Below are 21,754 nucleotides of genomic sequence, written 5' to 3'. Positions count from 1 at the left end.
TGAAATCAAGTGAGGATGAGGTCATACTGGATTGGGGTAGGCACTAATCCAACGACTTGTATGCTTATAAGAAAACAGACACAAAAGGAAGAATGTTATGTAAAGATGGAGGCAGAATTTGGAGTGACGCATCTACAAATCAAGGGACCCAAAGATTGCCAACAACACTGGAAGCCAGGAGAGAGGCACAGAGCACAGGCTGCTCAGAGTCCAGAACCAGTCTGGCAAAGCACCTGAAGTCTGCACTTCCAGCTTCCAGAAGGTTGAGACAACAGAGAGTCTTGATGGCAGGGAGAAGGCACATTAAACATGGGGTCAGGAATGGGACAATAGTGTGTGGGTTCCCAGGTTGGCTGACACAGAGAGGACATAGAAAGGAGGGGCCAGATTTGCAGGTGAATGGATGGAGTTAGAGAAGACAATGCTAAGTGAAGTTAGCCAATCCCAAAAAACCAAATGCCAAATGTTTTCTCTGATACAAGGAGGCTGACTCATAGTGGTGTAGGGAGGGGGAGCATGGAGGGTTAGATAAACTCTAGATAGGGTAGAGGGGTTGGAGGGGAAGGGAGGGGACATGGGGTTTGAAATGATGTGGAATGTGATGGACGTCATCATCCAAAGTACATGTAAGAAGACACGAATTGATGTCAACATACTTTAAATAACCAGAGATATGAAAAATCGTGCTGTATACATGTAGTGAGAATTGTAATGCATTCCGCTGTCATTTATATTTTTAAAAAATCAATAAAAAAAAAAGAAAGAAAGGAGGGGCCAGGAACCCTAAGGTCCCTTCTGCACTGGCCTCTTGGAGCTGGGCCAGGCCAACACCAAGTGGGATGCAAGGCTCTTACCCTCTAGCTCCATCCGCTCACAGGCAGGGCCCTGGCGACCCAGGCCACACTGACATCGGCAGCTGGTGCCCTCCAGGATGGGCTCCCCATTGTTGTAGCAGGGCCCACAGCGGCAGGCGTTGAATTCCAAAAGGTACTGGTCCAAGGCCTGGCGCAGGTTCCGGCGTTTGGTCTCCAGCGGCCCCAGGTTTGCATGGCGCAGCACCTCATAGATGGGCTGCATCTGCAGGCACAGACAGAACAAGGGCCTCTTCCTGGAATCCAGGAGCCCCCAAACCAGCTGCCACGCTTTGGGTAGGCCCGCTGCATGCTGGGCGCAAAGGCGGATACCTAACTTGATCCTGCCACACCATGAATTGGCACTAAACACTCCAGCTGGCAGATAAGGAAATGGAGGCTCAGAATGTTCAAGTGAGTGACTCAGGATCACACAGCTGTGAAGTGCAAGAGCCTCTCCGAACATGGGCTTGCTTCCTCTGAAACCTGTGCTCTCCCAGTCCCAGAGTTAAAGGGACCCTAGACATCACTTGTGCCAACGCATCTGCCCCCTCCAGCACTTTCAGGAATGAGGAAGCATATAATGCATTTGTCTGTGTTTTGGGGCATATTTTTGGTTTTTACCATCACCCTTCAATATAGGTCTCAATAAAGGTAGTTGTGTTACTATTGCTGAGCAATCCCCTAATGAGGTAAGCGTAGTAGCAGGTGGGTAGGGACCATTCGAGGGCATTTGAGGCTACCCACTCCGGGCAGGACTCCAGGGTTTCTCAGGCTGGGCACTACTCCTGCATTCAGTTGGAGAGTTCCTTATTGGTGGAAGTGAGCTGTCCTGTGTATTGCAGGGTATTTAGTAGCATCCCTGGTCTCTGCACTAGATGCCAGCAACATCCTTGCAGTCATGATCAAAACTGTCTCATGGGCATTACCAAATGTCCCCTGGTGGCAAAATTGCCTTTGGCTCAGACGCAGTAGACGTGGTTGAAAAAGCACTGAATCTGGAGCCAGAAAACCCGGCTTCAGATCCAGGCCGTGCTGTTTCCAGCTGTGGGATCTTTGGCATGCATCACACTGAGCCTCCCTCCCCCCTTGGTAAAGTGAGAACAGCCATCCCACCCTCCAGGTTCCCTGTGAGTGGTGGGAGGTGACACATGGAAAGCTCTGTCACACAGGGAAGGCTGAAAAACCACCCTCCCTTTCCAGGTGCCGGCTGAGGACTCCTCACCACCTCTCTCTTGAGTCTGCTCCTCTGAACATAAAACAGGCATTGCACCTATTTCCTAGAACTTTTATAATCTAAAGAAGAAATGAGTGTAAGAGTCTCTATTATAAGGAGGAAGAATAATATAAAATCCCATTTTATATTAAATGAAATTAATATTTTAAATTAATATCAATGATTAATTGTTTATAATTTAACTAATATTAAAGTACCATTTCATTAGTTAGATGTGACGATAGTTTAAAAAAAAAAAGTGGGAGAGGGAACCCAACAGGGAAAGTGCTTGGCTGGAGTCCTGAGCGGGTCAAAGTGGGCGTCACAGTGGGGTACCGCTCTGGAAGCAGTCAACAGAGGGTGCTTGCAGTAGCCCAGGCTGGTTCCTGGAAATATGGACAAAAAGACCTTGGCGTGTGGTCAGGGCCTGAGGCCCAGGTCACCAGGCAGGTGATGTCCGGACTGGCTGGGCCCCTGGCCAAGGGGAGAGGATCACTTACTGGAAGTTCAGAGAATTTGGCCCCACAGTTAGGACACCGGTGCAAAATGGGCTGCCCTGTGGCTCTGGTTAAAGATGACCCTCAGTACCGGGGAAGGCCAGGACCATCGCAATGTCCCATTGGCCATGCAGCGGGGCTCAGCACTAAGTCCCCAGCTCAGGCCTCCCCTTTTCAGGACCTCAGGAAATGGGCAGGAAGCCACCCTGGGGAGGGCTGGTGGGATTTTCCCAAAAGAACAGAGGTGGAGAAGAGTCTTAGAATGTGAACTCCAAAAAGACATCGGCAATGATCTGATCCCCATTTACAGGGGAACAAAGAGATTCAGAGCAGGTGGCCACACACTATAAATGACACACAGCACACACAACGCAGCAACGTGGTGTACAGAGCATAAAGCGTACAAGATACGACTCCTGCATTCACTCACCGGAGCACCTGCTGGGAGTAATCACTGCCAGCTCAGAGGACATGCCAGTAAGACCCTGTCTCCACGCTGGACAACAAGTCCCCCCAACCCCTCACGAGACCTCCCCTCTGCCCTCTCTCTCCTCCGGTTTGTCCTTCCTTTCCCTGGGAACATTCTCTTTTTGAAGCAGCACCAACTGTGTCATTTCCCTGCTCTGAAACCTGCCAGTGGCTTAATGTGTCAAATTCACACTTCTTGGGGAGCAGTGTGGGTTCTGGAGATCCTGGGTGTGACAGTCAGCCCAACAGGCTCAAGTGGTGCTGGTCCTGATCGTCAGGAAGCTAGGAGCTCCTGTGCTGGCTACTCAGCCTCTGCTTCGTCTACCGGCATTTGCTAAATTCCTGCTCCTGTCTCTCTAACTTTGAAATGTATCATATTACTCCCATGTTATCAAAAGGAAACTGGGCTCACAGAGTGAGAGAGCTAACCCAAGTTCACACATGGAAAAGGTGGCTATGCTGGGCACGAAGGCACATACCTGTAATCCCAGCTGCTCAGGAGACTGAGGCAGGGGGATAGCAAGTTCAGAGCCAGCCTCAGCTACTTGGTGAGGCCCTGAGCAACCCAGCAAGACCCTGTCTCTAAATAAAATATATAAAAAGGGCTTGGGATGTTGCTCAGTGGTTAAGTACCCCCAGGTTCAATCCCTAGTACCAAAAATTAAAAATAAAAAGGTGGCCAAGCCTGATTTAGACTCTCTTTTCCCTTCCTTTCAAATACCAAGCTCTTTTTTTTCTCAAAGACAATGTTCAGCCTCCAAATTATGGACCTCAGTTTTCGTTTTGGAAGTTTTGCTCAGGGCAAACACAAAGCTCACCTTTTGACCATGAAAGTTTATGTATTTCTCCTGATATCAATTTTACAGTTTTTGCCCAAATCACTAATAGCTTGATGATAGCAATTTTCAGACCCTATGTGAATTACAGGTGCGTGAAAGTGGTCCCTTATTGGCAAAGAAATGAAAGCAAGGTTAATCCATCTGACCTCTTTCTTCATAGAAAGCAGGGTGGTACGATAGGTTTTTAGGTTTAACAGTTAGGATCTGTTTTAGGAGAAGAGGTACGTCCATACCTGGGATTGTAAATGCCCATAAATAAAAGGGCAAGGAGAGCAAGAAAATATGGTTGGGAAAACAATACTTTGCTTAAAAGACTGAAACACAAACTTAAAAAAAAAAAAAAACTAGACTACCCTGCATAGCTGGACAACTGCTAGAATATGCCGCTTCCTTGGCAGATTTGGTAGTTTGACTCCCTTTGTGAGGTTAGTGGTTTAAGCCAGGTTTTCTCAACTTTGTTACTATTGACATTCCTTCCAACTCAGGATTTCTTTAGGGGACGGGGCGGGGGGCTATTCTGTGTCTTGTAGGGTGTCTGCCAGCGTCCATGGCTCTGATTCCAGTGGTGCTGACCTTGTCCCCTACCAGCTGTAACAATCAGATGTACTAGACATTGCCACATTTTCTCTTTAGATCACAATCACCTCCACTGTTTATTTATCTGTTAGGACAGAAGGAAGTGAGAACTGGATACGAAATCCACAGTTCTGAAGTCCAGGCACTGCCCCTAGTGAAATCTGTGTCCTTTAAACACTCACTCAATTTCCCCAAGCCTTGGTTTCCCCATCTTCTTAATGGGGAGAATCACACCTATGCCCAAGGATCTGTTCACTGATGAGGAGATGAGATCATTTAGAACAGGGACAGCAAATTACAGCCTGAGTCCAAGTTGAACCCACAGGTTGTTTTTTTGTAAGGTCTTTGAGCTAAAAATGGCACTTACATTTTTTAAAGAGTGCTAAAGAAGAAGAAGAGAAAGGAAGCATCCACCAGTCCCACTGTGTGTCAAAGACTGTACATGAAGCCTAAATACATACTATCTGGCCCTTTAGAGAAAAAAAAACCTGCCAAGCTCTTACATGACATATATAATTTTTGTAATTAAACAAGGTTTTATTTGTTTAATGGGCCCTAACCCTGCTGACCTTCCAAACCACTGGTATAAACCTGGCCCCCGAGGAGCCAGTCAGTTTTGGACCCCGGTTCTTCCTGGGCCTGGTCTCAAGCCACACCCTCCCTCTAGTCAGTGTGCCGTTACATTTAATCTTGTTCTTTGATGGGCTCATAATAAGAAATATGAAATGATCTGGTCTGCTTCACTTTCATTCCTCATGGACGTAGGGCTTCTTCAGCTGCGAAAAGACTTACCTCAAAATCGATAACAACAGGATTATACTTTAATGATCTCCCCCAGGAACGGTATGTAATGGCGCTGCTGTTTTGTGTCAAGCCACCGCCCCAGCCAGAACTGCCACCTCGCACCCGAGAAATGACGTCTTCCACAGCCGTGGCCCTCTTGTCTTTTTCTCCTACCAAGGGGATAACTGCATTAGCTCATTTCTCCCAAAAGCCAGAAAACCGGCTGCCAAGCTCCACTAATGAGATCGAGAATAATGTTGATGTTCTCTCCACAGAGCTGTTTCCCATCTTCTGCTCGGCTTAACTAACTAGCAGGACAAGGCAAAGGAAGGACCAAGACATGGAAACAGACTCATCCTCTGGAGTAGAACAGACACTGAGGAGCTAGCCACGCCCAACAGGGAAGATAAAGGGGATGGGGAAATGGGTGGCCATTTATCCACTCATCCATCCATTCCTATTTCAAATTTGACTCAGGCTGGGCATGGTGTCATACACCTGTAATCCCAGTGGCTCTGGAGGCTGAGGCAGGAGGATTTTGCGTTCAAAGCCAGCCTCAGCAAAAGTGAGGCCCTAAGCAACTCAGTGAGACCCTGTGTCTAAATAAAATACGAAATAGGGCTGGGGATGTGGCTTGGTGGTCAAGTTCCCCTGAGTTCAATCCCTGGTACCTGCCCTCCCCCACCCCACCCCCCAAAAAATAAAGTTGTTTTGGGTCTTCCTATGTGCCAAAAAGATTCAATCAGATATCACAAATGCCATGACAGTTTTCACCATAGGGCTCAGTGGGGGCCATCAGAAAGTGGTCAAATATTCAGTCGGGGATGAGGGGGGTCAGGGGGAAGGTGAGTTGTCTAGGAAGGTGAGAAAGTGTTGGCCAAGAGAAAGGAAAGGTCAAGGCAGGACAGCAGGGAGTGGAGGGACTGTGACTGAAGGCCCTGAGGCAGGAGCAACCTAGCGCTAAGGATCGACTGTGAACTGGTTTAGGATGTGCTTCCCGACTGCTCTATAAAATGTTTCCTAATCCCTGAGTCCTCTGCCTCTCATATGAAAAAAAAAATATTCAATGCATGTTTGATGAATGAATGAGTCAATGAATACAGGAATTGCCATATTAATTTGTTAAGGAAATGCCACCAAATATTCTTGTGAGCTTGGACCTGGTAATCACATTCCCCTTCTCCCTACAGCCTCATTTCTTCCCTCAGGACTGTTATCTGATGAGTCTTCATTCCAACAGACCATTCGTCAAATTCTGCCGACACATTCCCTTCATCCCAGCTCTTGCTTGGATGGATCTTTGTCTAGTACTAGAAATCTGAGGATGGGGGTGGAGGGATTGCTCCATACAAACTCAGATATTTCCTAGGTGGTTACAGGGCGTGGGGATTCAAAATAGAGCCCTACATGCATGGGGTGGGGTGTTTAGCATTTGCACTGTGACTATTGACTAAAATGAAACCAATCACTTTCATTCCTTGATGGTTTCAAGGAAAGGCTGGCTTCTCTTTTAGGGAGACTCATTGCTAAACACTTGCCAGTTTTGCCAGTTCCAGATCTTTCACAATATTTTCCAGATAAACTTTCTTCAATTTTGATAAAATCATCATATTCCAAGCCGAGGCCACCTCCAATGCATGTCTCAATGTCTTTGCTGGTAGTACCTGCAATAAGGAGACAGAAAAACACAAAATGCTGAGATACTAACAGACATTTGAGACAGTACAGCCAGCTCACACTGGCAAAAGCTAACTTCAGCTTTGGAGTCTGAGAGATCTGGGTTGAAGTGCCCATTCTTGAACCAATTTCAGATTTCTCTTCTGTATGGTTCCAATCCAGATATTTCTTGAAATGAGAAGGGATATATATTGTTAAAACTTGTTGCTTAGAAGATGTTAATTCTTCTTCCTTTATCCATTGTCTACTGAGCCTCCTGGAGGCATTGATTCTAACACATCCATCTCCACGTGGCCCTGTGCTGCTCACCATTGTGCCCAGGTTGGCCCTCCATATGAATGTCTTCCTTTCTCCTCCTTCAAGGTCTTTCCAAAGTCTACTAAAGCTCCCATTCAAATATCATTTATTCCATGAAGCATCTTTGGATCAGAATGATCCCCACTTTCTTTACAGCTATCAATGTCCTTGGCACCCTCATGCCCACAGTCACCACAATTCTTTTTGTCTAGGTCCTCTGGGTACCACAGAGGGGTCAGTTCCCTGCTAGAAGATGGATAGGTACATCTACCTGCCTTCCCTTTAACCCCACAAGGACTGTCGGTCCCACATCAGCTGCCTTTGACTTTGTCTTCCCCTAAAGGACCCACGGAGGAACTTGCTTTTACAGATGAGGAAAGTACTCTTTAAAGCAGTAAGGCCATGCGCCCCGATTACACAAAGAACAGAATTCATCAATGAATAGAGCTGGTTCCCAAGCCTGAGCTAGCCTGAAAAGACAGAGTTAGGTAAGTAGACAGAAGCAAGATGTGGACCAGGTTCAGAGGTCAACTTTATCTGTAGCTAAAGGGGTCTTCTGAAAACTGTAAATTAGAGTTTGCATTTCAAAATATAATTCCTTTTTTTTAAGAGAGAGAGAGATAATTTTTTTAATATTTTTTTTTTTAGTTTTCGGCAGACATAACATCTTTATTTGTATGCGGTGCTGAGGATCGAACCCGGGCCGCACGCATGCCAGGCAAGCGCGCTACCACTTGAGCCACATCTCCAGCCCAATATAATTCCTTTTAAAGCAAAAATGAAATAATTACCCTTTGTCGGATTACTAGTCTGGTGAGAACAAAGGAATTAGGCTTTGCAATTGAGACTTAGATTCAATATTTTCAAGGGGGTATTGAGAATCAAACTTTATTTGCCTGTATCTCTCATTAAATGACAGCTTCTCTGAGGTCAAGGACTTGTATCTTCTTCCCCATTTTCTCATGAGTGTAGCAGCACAGTACCTGCCATGGTGTAAGTATTCAGAATAAATGACAGATGAATGGAAAAACAAAAGACTTGTGAATAAATGAAAGCCATGAGCCCTTTGGTAAGGGTTTCCAGTGGAAGAAATATTAGAAATTCAGATCCCAGCCACTGACACCCTCTGTGAGCTTGGGAAAGGGCCCAGATCTCACTGGGCCTCAGTTTCCCATTTATGGGGAGAAGGGGCTGTCCTCCCCGGCCTGTGTCAGCTTCAGCCTCCGTCACTGTGTGAGTATCGGTTTCCATAGCTGAAAGTGCCTGGGGGGAGCCGTGCCCCAAGCACCAACACTCAGCACCAAGCAGAGGGCTCCTTCTGCCATTTCCATTCGAGTACTTTTAATTTTTAATGCATAACTAATTGAGGAAGATTTAGCATATTTAATTGTTTTGATTAAAAAATGCTTCAACAGTGATCAACAAAAGTGGATGAAAGGAGCTCATGGGCAGAAGCCAGAGTGACTACTTAGGTGAGTGGCGGAGTGCTGCTGAGTTAGAGTGACAGCCTGGTGATTAGCGGGGGGCTGGCGCAGGCCTGTGGAGTGATTATGCTCATGCAGGATCTGCCCAGAGCCTGCCACGTGCCCTGGGGGGGGAAGAGAACTCCAGCCTGATTTGAGCTGCAAGACTTGACTGCAAAGGAGTGCCTTCTGAGGGAGGACCCTGAATTTGGTACCAGCCAGTAAGAGGAGATCTATGACTTATAAGGAATCATAGAGCCTGAGAACTAAAGCCCCCTCAGAGCTAAAGCCCACACTTCTCATTTATATTTGAGACACTGGAGGTTCAGAAAGGTTAATTATCTTGGCTAAGGCCACACAGCTGAAAACAGGACTGCTAAAATGCACATTCATATCATCCTTGCCCCAAACCCACAGTATTCTCACTCTCCCAGCCATTGCATCAAACCAAATAATTCTCCTGAAGGAAAGGTTTAGTGAACACCTACTGCGTACCTCCCTCCCCCAGCACGTTACATGTTGGGCATCATAGATATCTTGGAATAAAACTAATGTGAATAGGAAGTGAATCTGAATAATTAAGATCCTGCCTTCAAAGCGAGGTAGTCTGGGGCGATGCACTAACTGAAGTTTAACTCTTGTATTCCCAAGAGTTGCTTGTTTCAGTACAGTAGGGTCAGAGAGGCACCTCTCAGCAGAAGCTAGGGAGACTCTGGAATCAGTTGTCTGCAGAGGAGGTCAGACCTACGCTGCAGTCCAGGAGCTGAAACTGGCATTGGAAGCCAGGACACAGAACCAAAGAGACAAAAGCAAAGATTCATGGGAGCATAGAGGACAGAGCAGAGAAAGATCAGGAGCTGTCGTGTAGAGCTTGGGTGTCCCCCATAGACTGACCTTATCTGTAGAACCAGGCAACACTCTACCAGTGCTCACTCCCATCCCAGCAGGCTGGGCTATAGATGTTAGCCTTGAAGTGGATCAGACTAGAATTTGTTCTGTGCCTTACAAGGCAGTGAACTCTGGAGCTGATTGTTCCCAAACGTGCCACACACTGAGATCATATGGTATGTTGATTAAAAATACAGGTTCCTGGGCCCACCTCCATCAGTTCAGATGCTATATTTCTGGAAAATCAGAAATCTGTATTTTCAACTAGTATCTCAGATTATTTCTATTGCAGTGAATCTAGGACCATATTTTAAGTGTCATGGTCCACGGATAGCTTCTGGTGGCTTGCCCCAAGGTGCTGGCAGTTACCTAAGCTGTAAAAGCCTTTGTCAATTATATGGATGTGGAAAGAACAGCCAGGCTTATCACATCAGCTCAGAATAAGAATTAGGAATTCAGGCAGACGATCAGGATCCCAAAACCCCTCAGGTGACTAGGTGGCTACCCACAACATGCAGAGCAAAATGCAACTTGGTGGAGAAAGCTGTCATGTCCTCCCCTAGGGACAAAATACCAAGTGCAGAAGCACAAGGTGGGATGGGCGGAGCTTAGTGCAAGAATAGGAGAAAAGGCCTTGGAGTTTTAGATTACCCCCAGCTCAGCTGGGTGAGGAAGTCAGGTGGAAACTATAAGCAGTGAAATAAAGGTGGGGATAATCTCTCACTCGTCTCCACCAGTAAGAGAAACCCAGAGCTGGGGTAAACTGCTGGGAAGTCACACTTTTAAAAGGAAGCAGGAAAACAGAGTTTCCTATAAGAAATACTATGCAGCCTTTAAAAAGAAGGAAATCCTGCAATGTATGGCAGTATGGCTGAACCTTGAGGACACTGTTAAGTGAATTCAGCCAGCACAGAAAGACAGAGACTGCACGATTCTACTTATCTGAGGCATCTGAAATGGTCAAACTCTAGAATTAAAGAGGACCATACAATTGCCAGAAGCTGAGGGATGGCAAAACAAGCTGAGTTGCTGATGGATAGTTTTGCACGACGAGTAATCTCAAGAGATCTGTACAGCACTGTCCCTTAGAGTTAATGACGTTGTATTGGATGCTTAAATTTTTGTAAAGAGGGTAGATGCCCTGTTATGTTTTCTTTGTTTGTTTTTTTGTTTGTTTGTTTTTTGGTGCTGGGGATTGAACCCATGGCCTTGTGCATGCGAGGCAAGCATTCTACCAACTGAGCCGTATCCCCAGCCCATGTTATGTTTTCTTAACACAGTAAAATAAAGATAATAAGGAAATAGAGAATAAAAAGAGAAGGAGCAGCCTGAGGGTGAAGAAATTCAAAGCCACATTCCTTTGGGAATCTTTGAAGGGACTGGGAATGTTTACCCGAAGGAGTGAAGAAAGCTCTCTCTTTAAGAGACCAGTAGGACTGGATTAGACTCTCTGGAGTACTGTTGTGAGGAAAAGAAATTTAAAAGGCTTCAAGGGCAAAAACTGGCACCAAAAGGACAGAGGCTCCAGGAAACTGGTGTTAAGTTCAGTGTGAGAGAGAGCATTCTGACTGTGAGAGCCCAGGCAGAGAGGAGGTGTCTCAGGAGGCAGTGACTCCCCATGACTGCAGGGGACCAAGCAAAGGGGACTGCCTGCCTGCCTACCTGTCAGTCAGGGGTACAGCCAAAAGATATGAAGTGTACAAAAGATCAGTAGTCGTTTAAGCTCTCCTCTAACCCTGAGATTCTGGAACTTTCAAACACTCGAGACAGTTTTAGGAACATTGGAGACAGCCTTGATAAGTACCTAATAGTTTTTACTGTGCACAAGATGTCCTGGAAATATAGGGGACTAAGGAATGTCAAGGAGGCTGGAGTCCAAGCGTGGGAAATGCACATGTAAAGAGGCAGTTATTATGCTTAGAAAAGGACCTGGATCCAGGGTGGCAGGGCCAGGGAAGGCTGCCTTGGGGGCCAGAGGCAGGATATGCTGGGGACACCCAGCACAGACAGAGATTAGCCAAACAAAGGTAGGATGTTGAGATCAGAGGGAGACCATGTGGAGGACCGTGATAGCAGCAAGATTCTGCTCAGAAAAGTCAATATGACCTAAACTCCAGAGTAGAAAAGAGGCAAGATCAAATGTCACGATCCCCAAGGAAATATAGAGAGCCCTATGGTCCTTCCCACTCCATCCCAAAGAGCCCAAAAGGACAGGTCTCTGGCCACCATTTTTACAGCTTGCTTCCTCTTGGCCTTGGCTGTGGTACAGGTCTGAAAGCTGTCTTTATGCCTCCGTGGAACTGCTACATCGATACGGCTCTGAGGCAGAACCCCAGCTTGACTTCTGAGATGCCGGAACACAGAAAGCCTCTGTCATTCTCAGATTAGAAGCATCAGGTGGAAAACAGCAGGTGCAATGCATTATTTATCTCTTTGCAAGAAGCAAATACCATTCAGGTTGCTCTGATCTATGTGCAATGTTGCTTTGTTACGTTGGTTGCCCCCAAAGACAGCCTCAGAAGAGAAAAGAGCATTATGTATTCTATTTCCTGCCATCACATTGGGAAGGTGACCGGGGAGTCTGTGGCTGGGCTGGTTGGGAAGTGCTGGCTAACTACCCTGCCCTCTTAGGTTTCATTTATCCATTGAAACTCGTGTTTCTTCCCAACGACCCGAGAATGGTCTAAGGACCTCTCAGCCTTTGCATGTACTATTATCTCTGGCTCGAAAGTCTCCTGGTCTCTGAGTTTCTTCTATTCAGCTCCAGAGAGCCTTTTCTTACACCCCCAAGGGTCCCTACAACACCCTTCTCCTTCCTTCCAGCACTGTATTTAACACACCCTAATAATCTTCCACATCTTGGCCTTTTATTCCTACTTAACTAGATATAAGCCCCTAAGTCATCCCTTGGGTTCATATGGTTCACTGCAGAGCCTGGCCTGTCCCCAGCCCCTGGGAGTACTACGGATCACAGCGTTCAACCTCTCTAGACAATACCTCTAAAATGGGGAGTCACAGACCTTTCTTTAATTGAAGATTTGAGCCACAGCTTTGTAATATCTTACGCTTGATGAAGAGTTGATATTTTCTAAAAACACTTCCATCTGCTTTATCTCATTTCAGCAACCTTCTGAGCAAAGAGGACTAACATGTTACAGACTTAACAGAAAAGGCCATGGCTGTAGTGGTTAAAGAATGTGCCCTCTGGGGACGGAATTCTACCATTAGCTGGTAATGTGACTGACTTATTTTACCTCATTTTCCCAGTCTTGGAAATGGGGAATGATCAAGATTGCTATACATGAATGCCTAAAAGTAATGTCTGGCACAACTAGGTGTGCAAGGAATTTTAGGTTTCACTGTTAGGTGACTTTCTCAAGAACCATGTCTTTGAAGTAAAGTAGACTATACCCAAACTCTAGGACCATTCAATTTGACCATGCTAGGGGCACTCTGCAGGAAAACGTTCTTCATGTACCATGAGAGCCATGGTAGTCCCAAAAGGAGGCTTGCTGAGCCCTTCATTCCCTGACTCACTCGTTACACAAGGAAGCTCAGAGGAAGGCAGCTGTGCTCCCTCCCAGTGGCAGTGTCAGGGCTGCAGTCCTAGGCCTTTGTCTCTCCAATGTGGGCTTGTCTTCAGAGGTTCAGCTCTTCTGGCTGGTTGGAGCCAGGCCAAGAGGCAGCACACTGAAGGCCAGGCTCTGAAACAGAAACTGCCTGAGCTGGAATTCCACCCCTGCCCAGTTACTATCTGGGCAATTGTTTGATCTCTCTGTGCTTGTCTTCCTACCTGTGAGGTGGGGATTTTAATACTGTCTGTCTCCCAGCATTATTGGGAGGGTGAAGTGCTCAAGGCGGTCTAGCAATAATGGTCAAGGGCTGTTACTGTTTCCGGAAGTGCTGCAGGCTATGCTGAGGCTCTGGCTCCTGAGTCTAATCTGGAAGGTTAGAGAAAGAGGGAGGCAGGAGAGTCTCTGAGGACAAGTTTCCTTCATCAATGTGACTATAATATAAGCTGATGAGTGAAAAGGAAGAAGGACACACCCCAATTTGCCAAGTTCCTATTAAGTGCCAGGTAGGAATTCTCCATGTTATTTAAGATTCACATGCCATTCCATAATAGGAATTATTCTCATTTTAGAGGGGAGAAAATCCCGATAGTTTAAAATTAGATAGTTAAAGTCACTTACCAAAAATTATACAGTAAGTAAATAGGATCAAGTGGAATAGGACCAAGTTCCGTGTCCAGAGCCCACGTTCTCTATGCTACATTATATTTCCTGTGGGGCAGAGCAGTAGGGATAGCTCTGGGAATAATTTTTGCATCATCGCAGCTTTTCTCCTTTAAGTACAAATCCATTTTTCAGTGATATTAGAGGTGGAAATGCAAAATCAGAAGGATGGCACAGAGTGTCACTCAGTTCCATGTGTATGCAGATGACTTAAGGGGAATGGGGACAGAGCCAAGACACCAGGAGTCTGTCAGTCAATCAATACCATCCATCACCGTGAAGCCTGGTTGTCATGGTAACTAGGGATAAAGCCCGGAGCTTGTTAGAATCCAGTGAGAATCTGTTCGGGGTGACTGGTTGGATAGCAGACACAGCAAACAACCCGCTGGGCCATCCCAGACTGCTGGGCCATGAATACAGGACCCTTGGCAATCAGGTTTCTGCTGACCTGACTCCCTTCATTGTCCAGTTCATCTCAGACCCTCTAGGATACCACTCCTGACTCTGTCGAGTGTAAGGAGAGCTTCAGAGAACGTGCAGCTTATTTAGGATTGACCCACCCTAGTTAGAAAGGGCCCAGGTCTCTGCTGTGGGCCAGCCTCTGCTTCTGGGTGGGACCGTGAATACAGCATTAACAGGACACACCCTGGAAACAGGTGGTTGCAATACTGTGACACGAAAGCAAAGTCCCAAATACATGGAAGCATCTAAGACGGGCTACCAACCCAAAACTAGGGAGACAGAATGACTGCCCGGAAGAATCCTTGCCAAGCTAGGCTGAGACCTAGGGATGGAAGTGTTAGGCAGGCAAGGAAGGGAGGGGGAGAAGGGCAGAATCCTAAAGAGAATGTCAGAGTGGTGTGCCCAGGGACCAGCACATAGCTCATACAGCACGGCCAGTAGTGAGCGAGGTGGCTGGATCTGTGAGCAGGCTTGCAGCACGTTCACCCAGGTGCTGGTCAGCCTTTCCAGGACAGGGATCCTCCTGTTCTCAGGCTCATCTTTGCGTGGCTCCTGTAGCTGGCTATCCTCTCTGTGGCTTCTGAGAGGCCAACACTGAGTCCATTTCCTTGCTAACATTGCTATCACTACCTGACATAACCCAGCCATAGGACTGCTCTCATTTACACCAGGGCCCAGGGGCAAGCCTTGGGGTGAACATGGGTACTCATTCCCTTGTAATGCCCCCTACTGAGAAAGCCCCCCACTCACTGATCCCCAGGTCAGCACCTACTCCTGCTAATTTTGGAAGAAAAGATTTGAATATCTTTGGAGCTTATAAAATGGGAGAGGCAGAAAAGGTGGACTGTGCTTTGTGCTTCTGTTATGGTGTGAACTGATCAATAAAAGCAAGTAGGTTAACATAGATAAGGTTAGATTAACAGAGCAACTTGATCTTGTGGCCTTGCATAGGATAAAGGACGTGGGGTTTATAGATATTAGCAGAATGACAGATGAAAATGTGTGTGGAGGCCATAAGATAACTGCAGTTTTAAGTAGGCATCCTATAAGTTACTAGTACTGAGTGTGTAAAGCAAATGCTCTGGTAGAGACTCATTAGTCACTTGCAATAGTTTCCACCTTGCTGGGATTATGGGAATAGGGTCACTGTAGTCATTTGAGTAAAAAGATGTGACTATAGAAACTCCATCTTAGTTTGTTACTGTCCCTGTGAAGAGAGAACTGCATAAACCATTTCTAGGAAATAGAAACTAATGCTGTTTTCTTATAAAAAATTGCTTTCTGTACTTTGTACCCCACAAACTATACCCTTCTCAGGATGCAGTGGTGGTCATAGTGAGCTACATCCTAGGTTTGAATGCCCTTGGGGGTCTACATGCCTTTGAAGTAGATTCTCACCCTGCCGACCCCTGCCCAAATTCAGGATGTTACTGTCTAGCACCTGCTTGAACCCAGAACTGTGGTCAACTGAACTGCAAAGCTAATGCTATTTTTTAGCTTCTGTTTATCGCTTGCTTGCTGACTGGAAAACTCCAGTCCTGCCTAGAGCCCACAGGTCCCACTTATTAATGTTTTAATTTCTGTGATTGGCTAGCTTACATGACGATAAGCAAGTCACTGAGTTGTGGTTTTTGTGCTTATATTCTCCTTGGATGGACCAGGAAGCTGCTGTCCTCCCACAGAGCTTGAGTCTCGGTGGTAGCTGACAGTTCCTGGCCAGGAGAATAAAGTTCTCTTATGATTTGAAATTCGGACTTAGAGTGCTTTCTGGAGCGGCCCCCATAACACTTCTACTGTACCTGTTTTTATTCAGGCTTTGTATGTTCTTAACTAACTGGACATTTCTCGAGGGCAGGGATCTGTGTTTCATCCCTGTGTTCTCAGAAATCATGATACTCAGCATTTACTCTCCTGGGTGTCTAGCTTCCTGACTAAAGATCTTGGGATTTGTCAGATTCCATAATTGTGTAAGCAGATTCCTTCTATAAACCCCTTTAATAATACACATTTATTCATTCATTCATTCATTTACATGAGGATAGATAGAGCTAGAAATAAACTTCTCATTCTGTTTCTCTTCAGAACACAAACTCATACACTTCCCAAGGCCTCTCTTATTGCCACTGGTGACTTTTCCTTTATTTAAGATGATTAAGTACACACCTGCAGTGCAGTGCAGCCCCTACAGCACACTGAGTGAACACAGTGTTTTCAGTATCTTCTTACCACCCCCAAAAATAAGAAATGCTTTTTTTTTTTTTTTTTGGTATCAGGAATTAAACCCTGAGTTACTTAACCACTGAGCCACATCCCCATCCTTTTTTATATTTATTTTAAGATGGGGTCTTGTTCAGTTGCTTAGAGCCTCACTAAGTCACTGGAGCTGGCTTTGAACTTGTGATGCTCCTGCCTCAGCCCCCCTGAGCCACTGGGATTACAGGCATGCACCACTGTGCCCAGCAAGAAATACATTTTACATCATGATCCAAATCCACACAGATTCATCAAAAATAAATCTCCATACTTAGCTATACTTTGAGTCATGCCGTCTGACATATTCCATCATATTGTATTATGTATTATGTTTTATCAAATATTATTTAATGTTGGCCGTGACCTAGTGAATTTCTTTGACCTACTGCTGGTCTATGGCCTGCAGTTTGAAAAACCCTAGGTTAAGACATCCCTGAGGCATTGCAGCATGTTGGTTAAGATAACCCGTGTCTGAGTTGACTCCTGATGCACTGGTGTACAGCTGTGTGACCTTGGGCAAGTTATTTACCATTGCTGAACCTAAGTTATTCCCTTATAAGTTGGAGATTATAGTATCCTTTACACAGGTCTCTCCTGATTAAGTGAGATAGTGCTTTCAAAATGCTATACCATGTCTACCTGGTACATGCTCAGTAACTATTGGTGGTCTTTCCACCCCTGCTAGAGTCTCAGCCTCTGCTCGCTAGCACCAGAATGAATGACAAAATGTAGGGCAAAGGAAGTAACAAGTGGAGGATACATAAAACCTTAACCAGAAGACCTTGGTTCAATATTGAGTGTTTACATTGACCTGTTAAAAACTCTTTGGGGGGCTAAGGTTGTGGCTCAGTGGTAGAGTGCTTGCCTAGTGTGTGTGTGTGTGTGTGGCACTGGGTTCAATTCTCAACACCACTTATAAATAAATAAGTAAGGTCCATCAACAACTACAAAAAAAATTTAAAAAGAAACTCTTTGGGTTTTTTGTTTGTTTGGTTTTGTTTTTGGGTACCGGGAATTAAACTTAGGGGCACATGATCACTGAGCCACATCCCTAGCCCTATTTTGTATTTTATTTAGAGACAGGGTCTCACTGAGTTGCTTGGTGCCTCATTTTCGCTAGGGCTGGCTTTGAACTCGCGATCCTTCTGCCTCAGCCTCCCAAGCAGCTGGGATGACATGTGTGCGCCACCATGTCAGCTGTTATTGTTGTTTTATTATTTTTGTTTTAGTACTGGCATTGAACCTGGGAGCTCCACCATTGAGCTATCTCCCCAGGGACCCCTTTTTATTTTTTATTTTAAGACCAGGTCTCACTGAGTTACTGAGGATGGCCTCAAACTTGCAATCCTTATGCATCGGGCTCCCAGTAGCTAGGATTACGGGCATGCATGATAGCACCTGGACTCTTCAGCTCTTTAGTTCTCTGCCTTCTCTCTACAAAATTGGGGCAAAAACAATACCATTCCTCATAAAACTATTATGAAGGTCCATTTGAATGCCAGATGTGAATGTGTATTTGCTTTACAAATATTAGGAATTATTATATGTAAATACATTTTATTAAAACCAAATACTTCAGTTGATTCTAAGTACATCGAATGAGAAAACGATTGATAGTTCAACTGCGGTGGTAACCAATTTGACTGTCCGCAAAGCCAAGTATGCCTGACTATAATCAGATGATTATAACAAAGGGAAACCTGTTACCATCTCAGAACCCCCAGTGAGAGGAACCATGTGTTTATCACATTGGTATCTAGACAGTGCTCTCCATGCTAAGTGTGCTTAATATGTGTTTGTTGAATGAAAGGCTAAAGAAATGAATGATGAAGGAGGGGAGAGAGAGGAAAAGGAGATAGAGCTATCATTGACGTTCACTTCAGCGAGGTGTTGTTCACTTCTGTCCCTGTGGCTTTTTCTCTGTTGTGCGTTAGTGGTGGCCAGCTGGCCCAAGCACTCTGCCGGGCAGGGGATGATCAATGATGGTTGGATATCTACACTCTTGCTGGAAGGGTCTTCCAGGGTCACTGTTATCTGGAATCTATCAGGGTCAGGGATGATGGAGAGCAGGCACTGATTTGGGCAGCATTGTTAACACTTTGAAAGATAGTGATGAGAATTCAATGTGACCTTGATAAATGGGAAGTGTGGTCTCTCCAAAACTGGATGAAGCTCTGAAGACAGAAATGAATGATCTTGATCAAAACAATGGGCAGGTGGAGGAGGAGGCGTGATTGCTAAGCCAAAAGTATCGGCCACCACCGCGGGCAGGATATACTGGTAATGATGTCCCTACCGTTTGAACATATTTCAGGGCTGACCCATTTCAGAACCCAATGAGATAGATCTTCCCCTTATTTACCATTTACAGGTGGGAGAACAATTAATATTCCACAATTAACCCTTGGAAAGTTGGAATAATAGCATATATTAATAGGTGAAGATATCACTGACATGAATCGCATGTGGTTTGTCCCCTCCAAAACTCATATTAAAATTGAATTCCTGCTGGGAATGGTGGTGCATACCTGTAATCCCAGCGGCTTGGGAGACTGAAGCAGGAGGATTGTGAGTTCAAAGCCAGCCTTAGCAAAAGTGAGGTGCTAAGCGACTCAGTGAGACCCTGTCTGTAAATAAAATACAAAATAGGGTTGCAGGTGTGGCTCAGTGGTTGAGTGCACCTGAGTTCAATTCCCGGTTCCCACCCCCCAAAAATTTAATTCCTAATATCACAGTGGGAGAGGTAGGAAGTTCTCTTAAGAAGTGAACAGGTCATTAAGAAGGATTCGTGCCTTTCTCATAGGAATGAGTTCATTCTTGCTAGACTGGATGTTATAAAGTGCTTCATCAACTCTGAATTCACCCACTGCCTCTCTGCTTTTCTGCCAAGTTATGATGCAGCACGAGGCCCCCACCAGAAGCTAAGAAGATACCATGCCATGTTCTTAGACTTACCAGCTTTCAGAAACTTGAGTCAAAATAAATCTGTTTTTTATAAGTTACCAAGTCTCAGGTATTCTGTTATTACAACAGAAAATGGACTAAGACAAATATCAACATATTACAGTAATAACAGGTCACATTTTCAGACTTTTACTCTATGTCAGGCACTGGGCCATATGTTCACATAGATCATTTCTTTTCATATTCATGACAACTGTATGAAACATGTATTGTTGCGTTTAGCAGAAAGGTAACTGAGCCACAGAAATGCTAATGAATTTGCCTGTGGGTCACATGACTGATCAATGGTGGGAGCAGGACTTGAAACAGGCAATCTGATTTAGCAACTACTTCAGCAAGTAAAATTTATCGAGCTCGCATTAGAGTGCAGGCAGTGCGCTGAATATTCTCTGTGGATAAGTCCACTTATTCCTCATGACTACTCTATGAGATAAATGAAAACATGTCCAGCTCACAAGTGAGGAAGCTGAGATATAAAATATTAAATAATCTACCTGGTGTCACACAGTGAGTGACAGTACCCATGCTTTTAATCACTATGCTATATTAATATCCTACATTAAAGAAAAAATATCTATTAAATTCTTAGCATGTAACATGCAATTATTCTCAAACCCTGGTTATTATTCTTATTTGGTCTTTAGGAAGCTGAAATTCATAGAGATTAAGAATATTAATCAGTGACTAAGTGGTAAAACCAGAAGTGTCTGGCTCTACAGTTTAGGTCAGTTTAGACCACATCACTCATGGTTCTGAAGGCTGGTAAGTTTAGTTTCTTAATTCCACAAACTGTGGTCAGTTGCTTCTGATATCTACTGAGTCTATCAAAAATTGTAATCCATCATAGTAACTACGGTTTGGACCATGTTTTACTTAGCAGTGCTTTTTGTAACCATTGTCTTGGTTAATTCTCATGATAACCTTTTGCAGTAGTTACAATTGTCCCTACATTAGTGATGGGAAAACTGACACAGAGATGTGAGGTATCGGCTTCAAAAATGGCAGAACTTGGATGAAAAACATACCTCTGAGAAAAGAATCCCTTCCACTCCCATACTGCCTGCTGCCTACGATGGGGCCCCAGCACACCATTGTTTCCTTCACAGCAGAGCATGCACACAAGCCGTTTTCTGTAAGGTCTTTGCAAAACCCTTGCATATGGCCACAAATCATAGAATCACAGCCTTTGGAGTCTTGAAGTCTCTCAGTTGAATTTTCCATTCCCTGCAGGGTTTTCATTACAGCAGACCTGGGAGAGGAATCCTGTCAGATTTCCTTAAATTAATCAATAGGAACCATTCTAGTTCGTTTTGCATTTTGGGGAGACTAAGAGCACCTGAGATGAAACAAATGTGCCAAGCCCTATCTACATGAGCAAAAAAGAGAGAAAAAGTAGGTCCAAGGTGGACCACTTAGTCTAGAAGACGTGAATTCAAGATCCATCTCACCATTGATGCTTTCCTCATTTTGCATGCCCCTTGGCGAGAGGGAAGCTACACAGAAAACAGGGCAGCATTGTCAGTGGTAGAAGAGAGAATGGAGAGGAGAGGAAGGGACAGGTGGTGGACACTGAAAGGGTGACTAATGAGATAGGTGGGAAGAGGAAGGGAGGAGGCCGACGTTATTCCCACGCTGTGAGATCTAAGGCCAGCTGCGATGCAAGGTGGGGAAAGGTGACTTTAACTTAGAGTATCTTGAGTATTTTCCATTGACTAGTGATATGACCTTTCGCCTGTAAAAATGAGGACACGTCTCCTCTCTCCCAGGATCATTGAAAATATTAAGATGGAAGACTAGAGAAAAGGCATTTAGTGTAGAGCCTGGCACATAAATATTTTTGCACCTATCTATCAGGAAGTCGGTGATGCCTCTGGTAGAGAACATATTCAGAAGAGGAACATGCAGGGTTTGGGGTGAGAAGGCTGTGCTGTGACTGCCTAGGGGTGCCACAGTCCTCTCTTCATTCAAGAATCCCCATATGTCACCAGGCGTGGTGGTGCACACCTGTAATCCCAGCGGTTCAGGAGACTGAGGCAGGAGAATCGTGAGTTCAAAGCCAGCCTCAGCAATCATGAGGCGCTAAGCAACTCAGTAAGACCCTGTCTCTGAATAAAATACAAAATAGGGCTGGGGATTTGGCTCAGTGGTTGAGTGCCTCTGAGTTTCAATCCCCAGTACAAAAAAAAAAAAAAAAGAATCCCCATATTTCCAGTTCCTGCAGGCATCTCTACCAGAGGATGGTGTCCCCAGACAAGACAGCAAGACAGCAAGCCTTCTTACCACAG

At 45.2% G+C, this 21,754-nt stretch overlaps 1 protein-coding gene across 1 annotated transcript in view; it reads right to left on the bottom strand.

Moving 5' to 3' along the window:
• C8a (complement C8 alpha chain) overlaps positions 1-21,754 on the bottom strand; it is a 59,308-nt gene that overhangs the window by 2,772 nt on the left and 34,782 nt on the right. Inside the window, exons 8-10 of the mRNA XM_046451004.2 lie at positions 6,769-6,894; positions 5,240-5,400; positions 855-1,077 (exon numbers count right to left, since the gene is read on the bottom strand). Coding sequence (XP_046306960.1) covers positions 855-1,077; positions 5,240-5,400; positions 6,769-6,894 — 510 coding nt within the window. The remainder of the gene's footprint in view (positions 1-854; positions 1,078-5,239; positions 5,401-6,768; positions 6,895-21,754) is intronic.

This window comes from Marmota monax, unplaced genomic scaffold, assembly GCF_021218885.2.
Source record: "Marmota monax isolate L192 unplaced genomic scaffold, Marmota_monax_Labrador192_F-V1.1 WCK01_AAM20220418_F8-fsc00023, whole genome shotgun sequence".
NCBI lineage: Eukaryota > Metazoa > Chordata > Mammalia > Rodentia > Sciuridae > Marmota > Marmota monax.
This window is presented reverse-complemented; position numbering and strand designations above follow the sequence as displayed.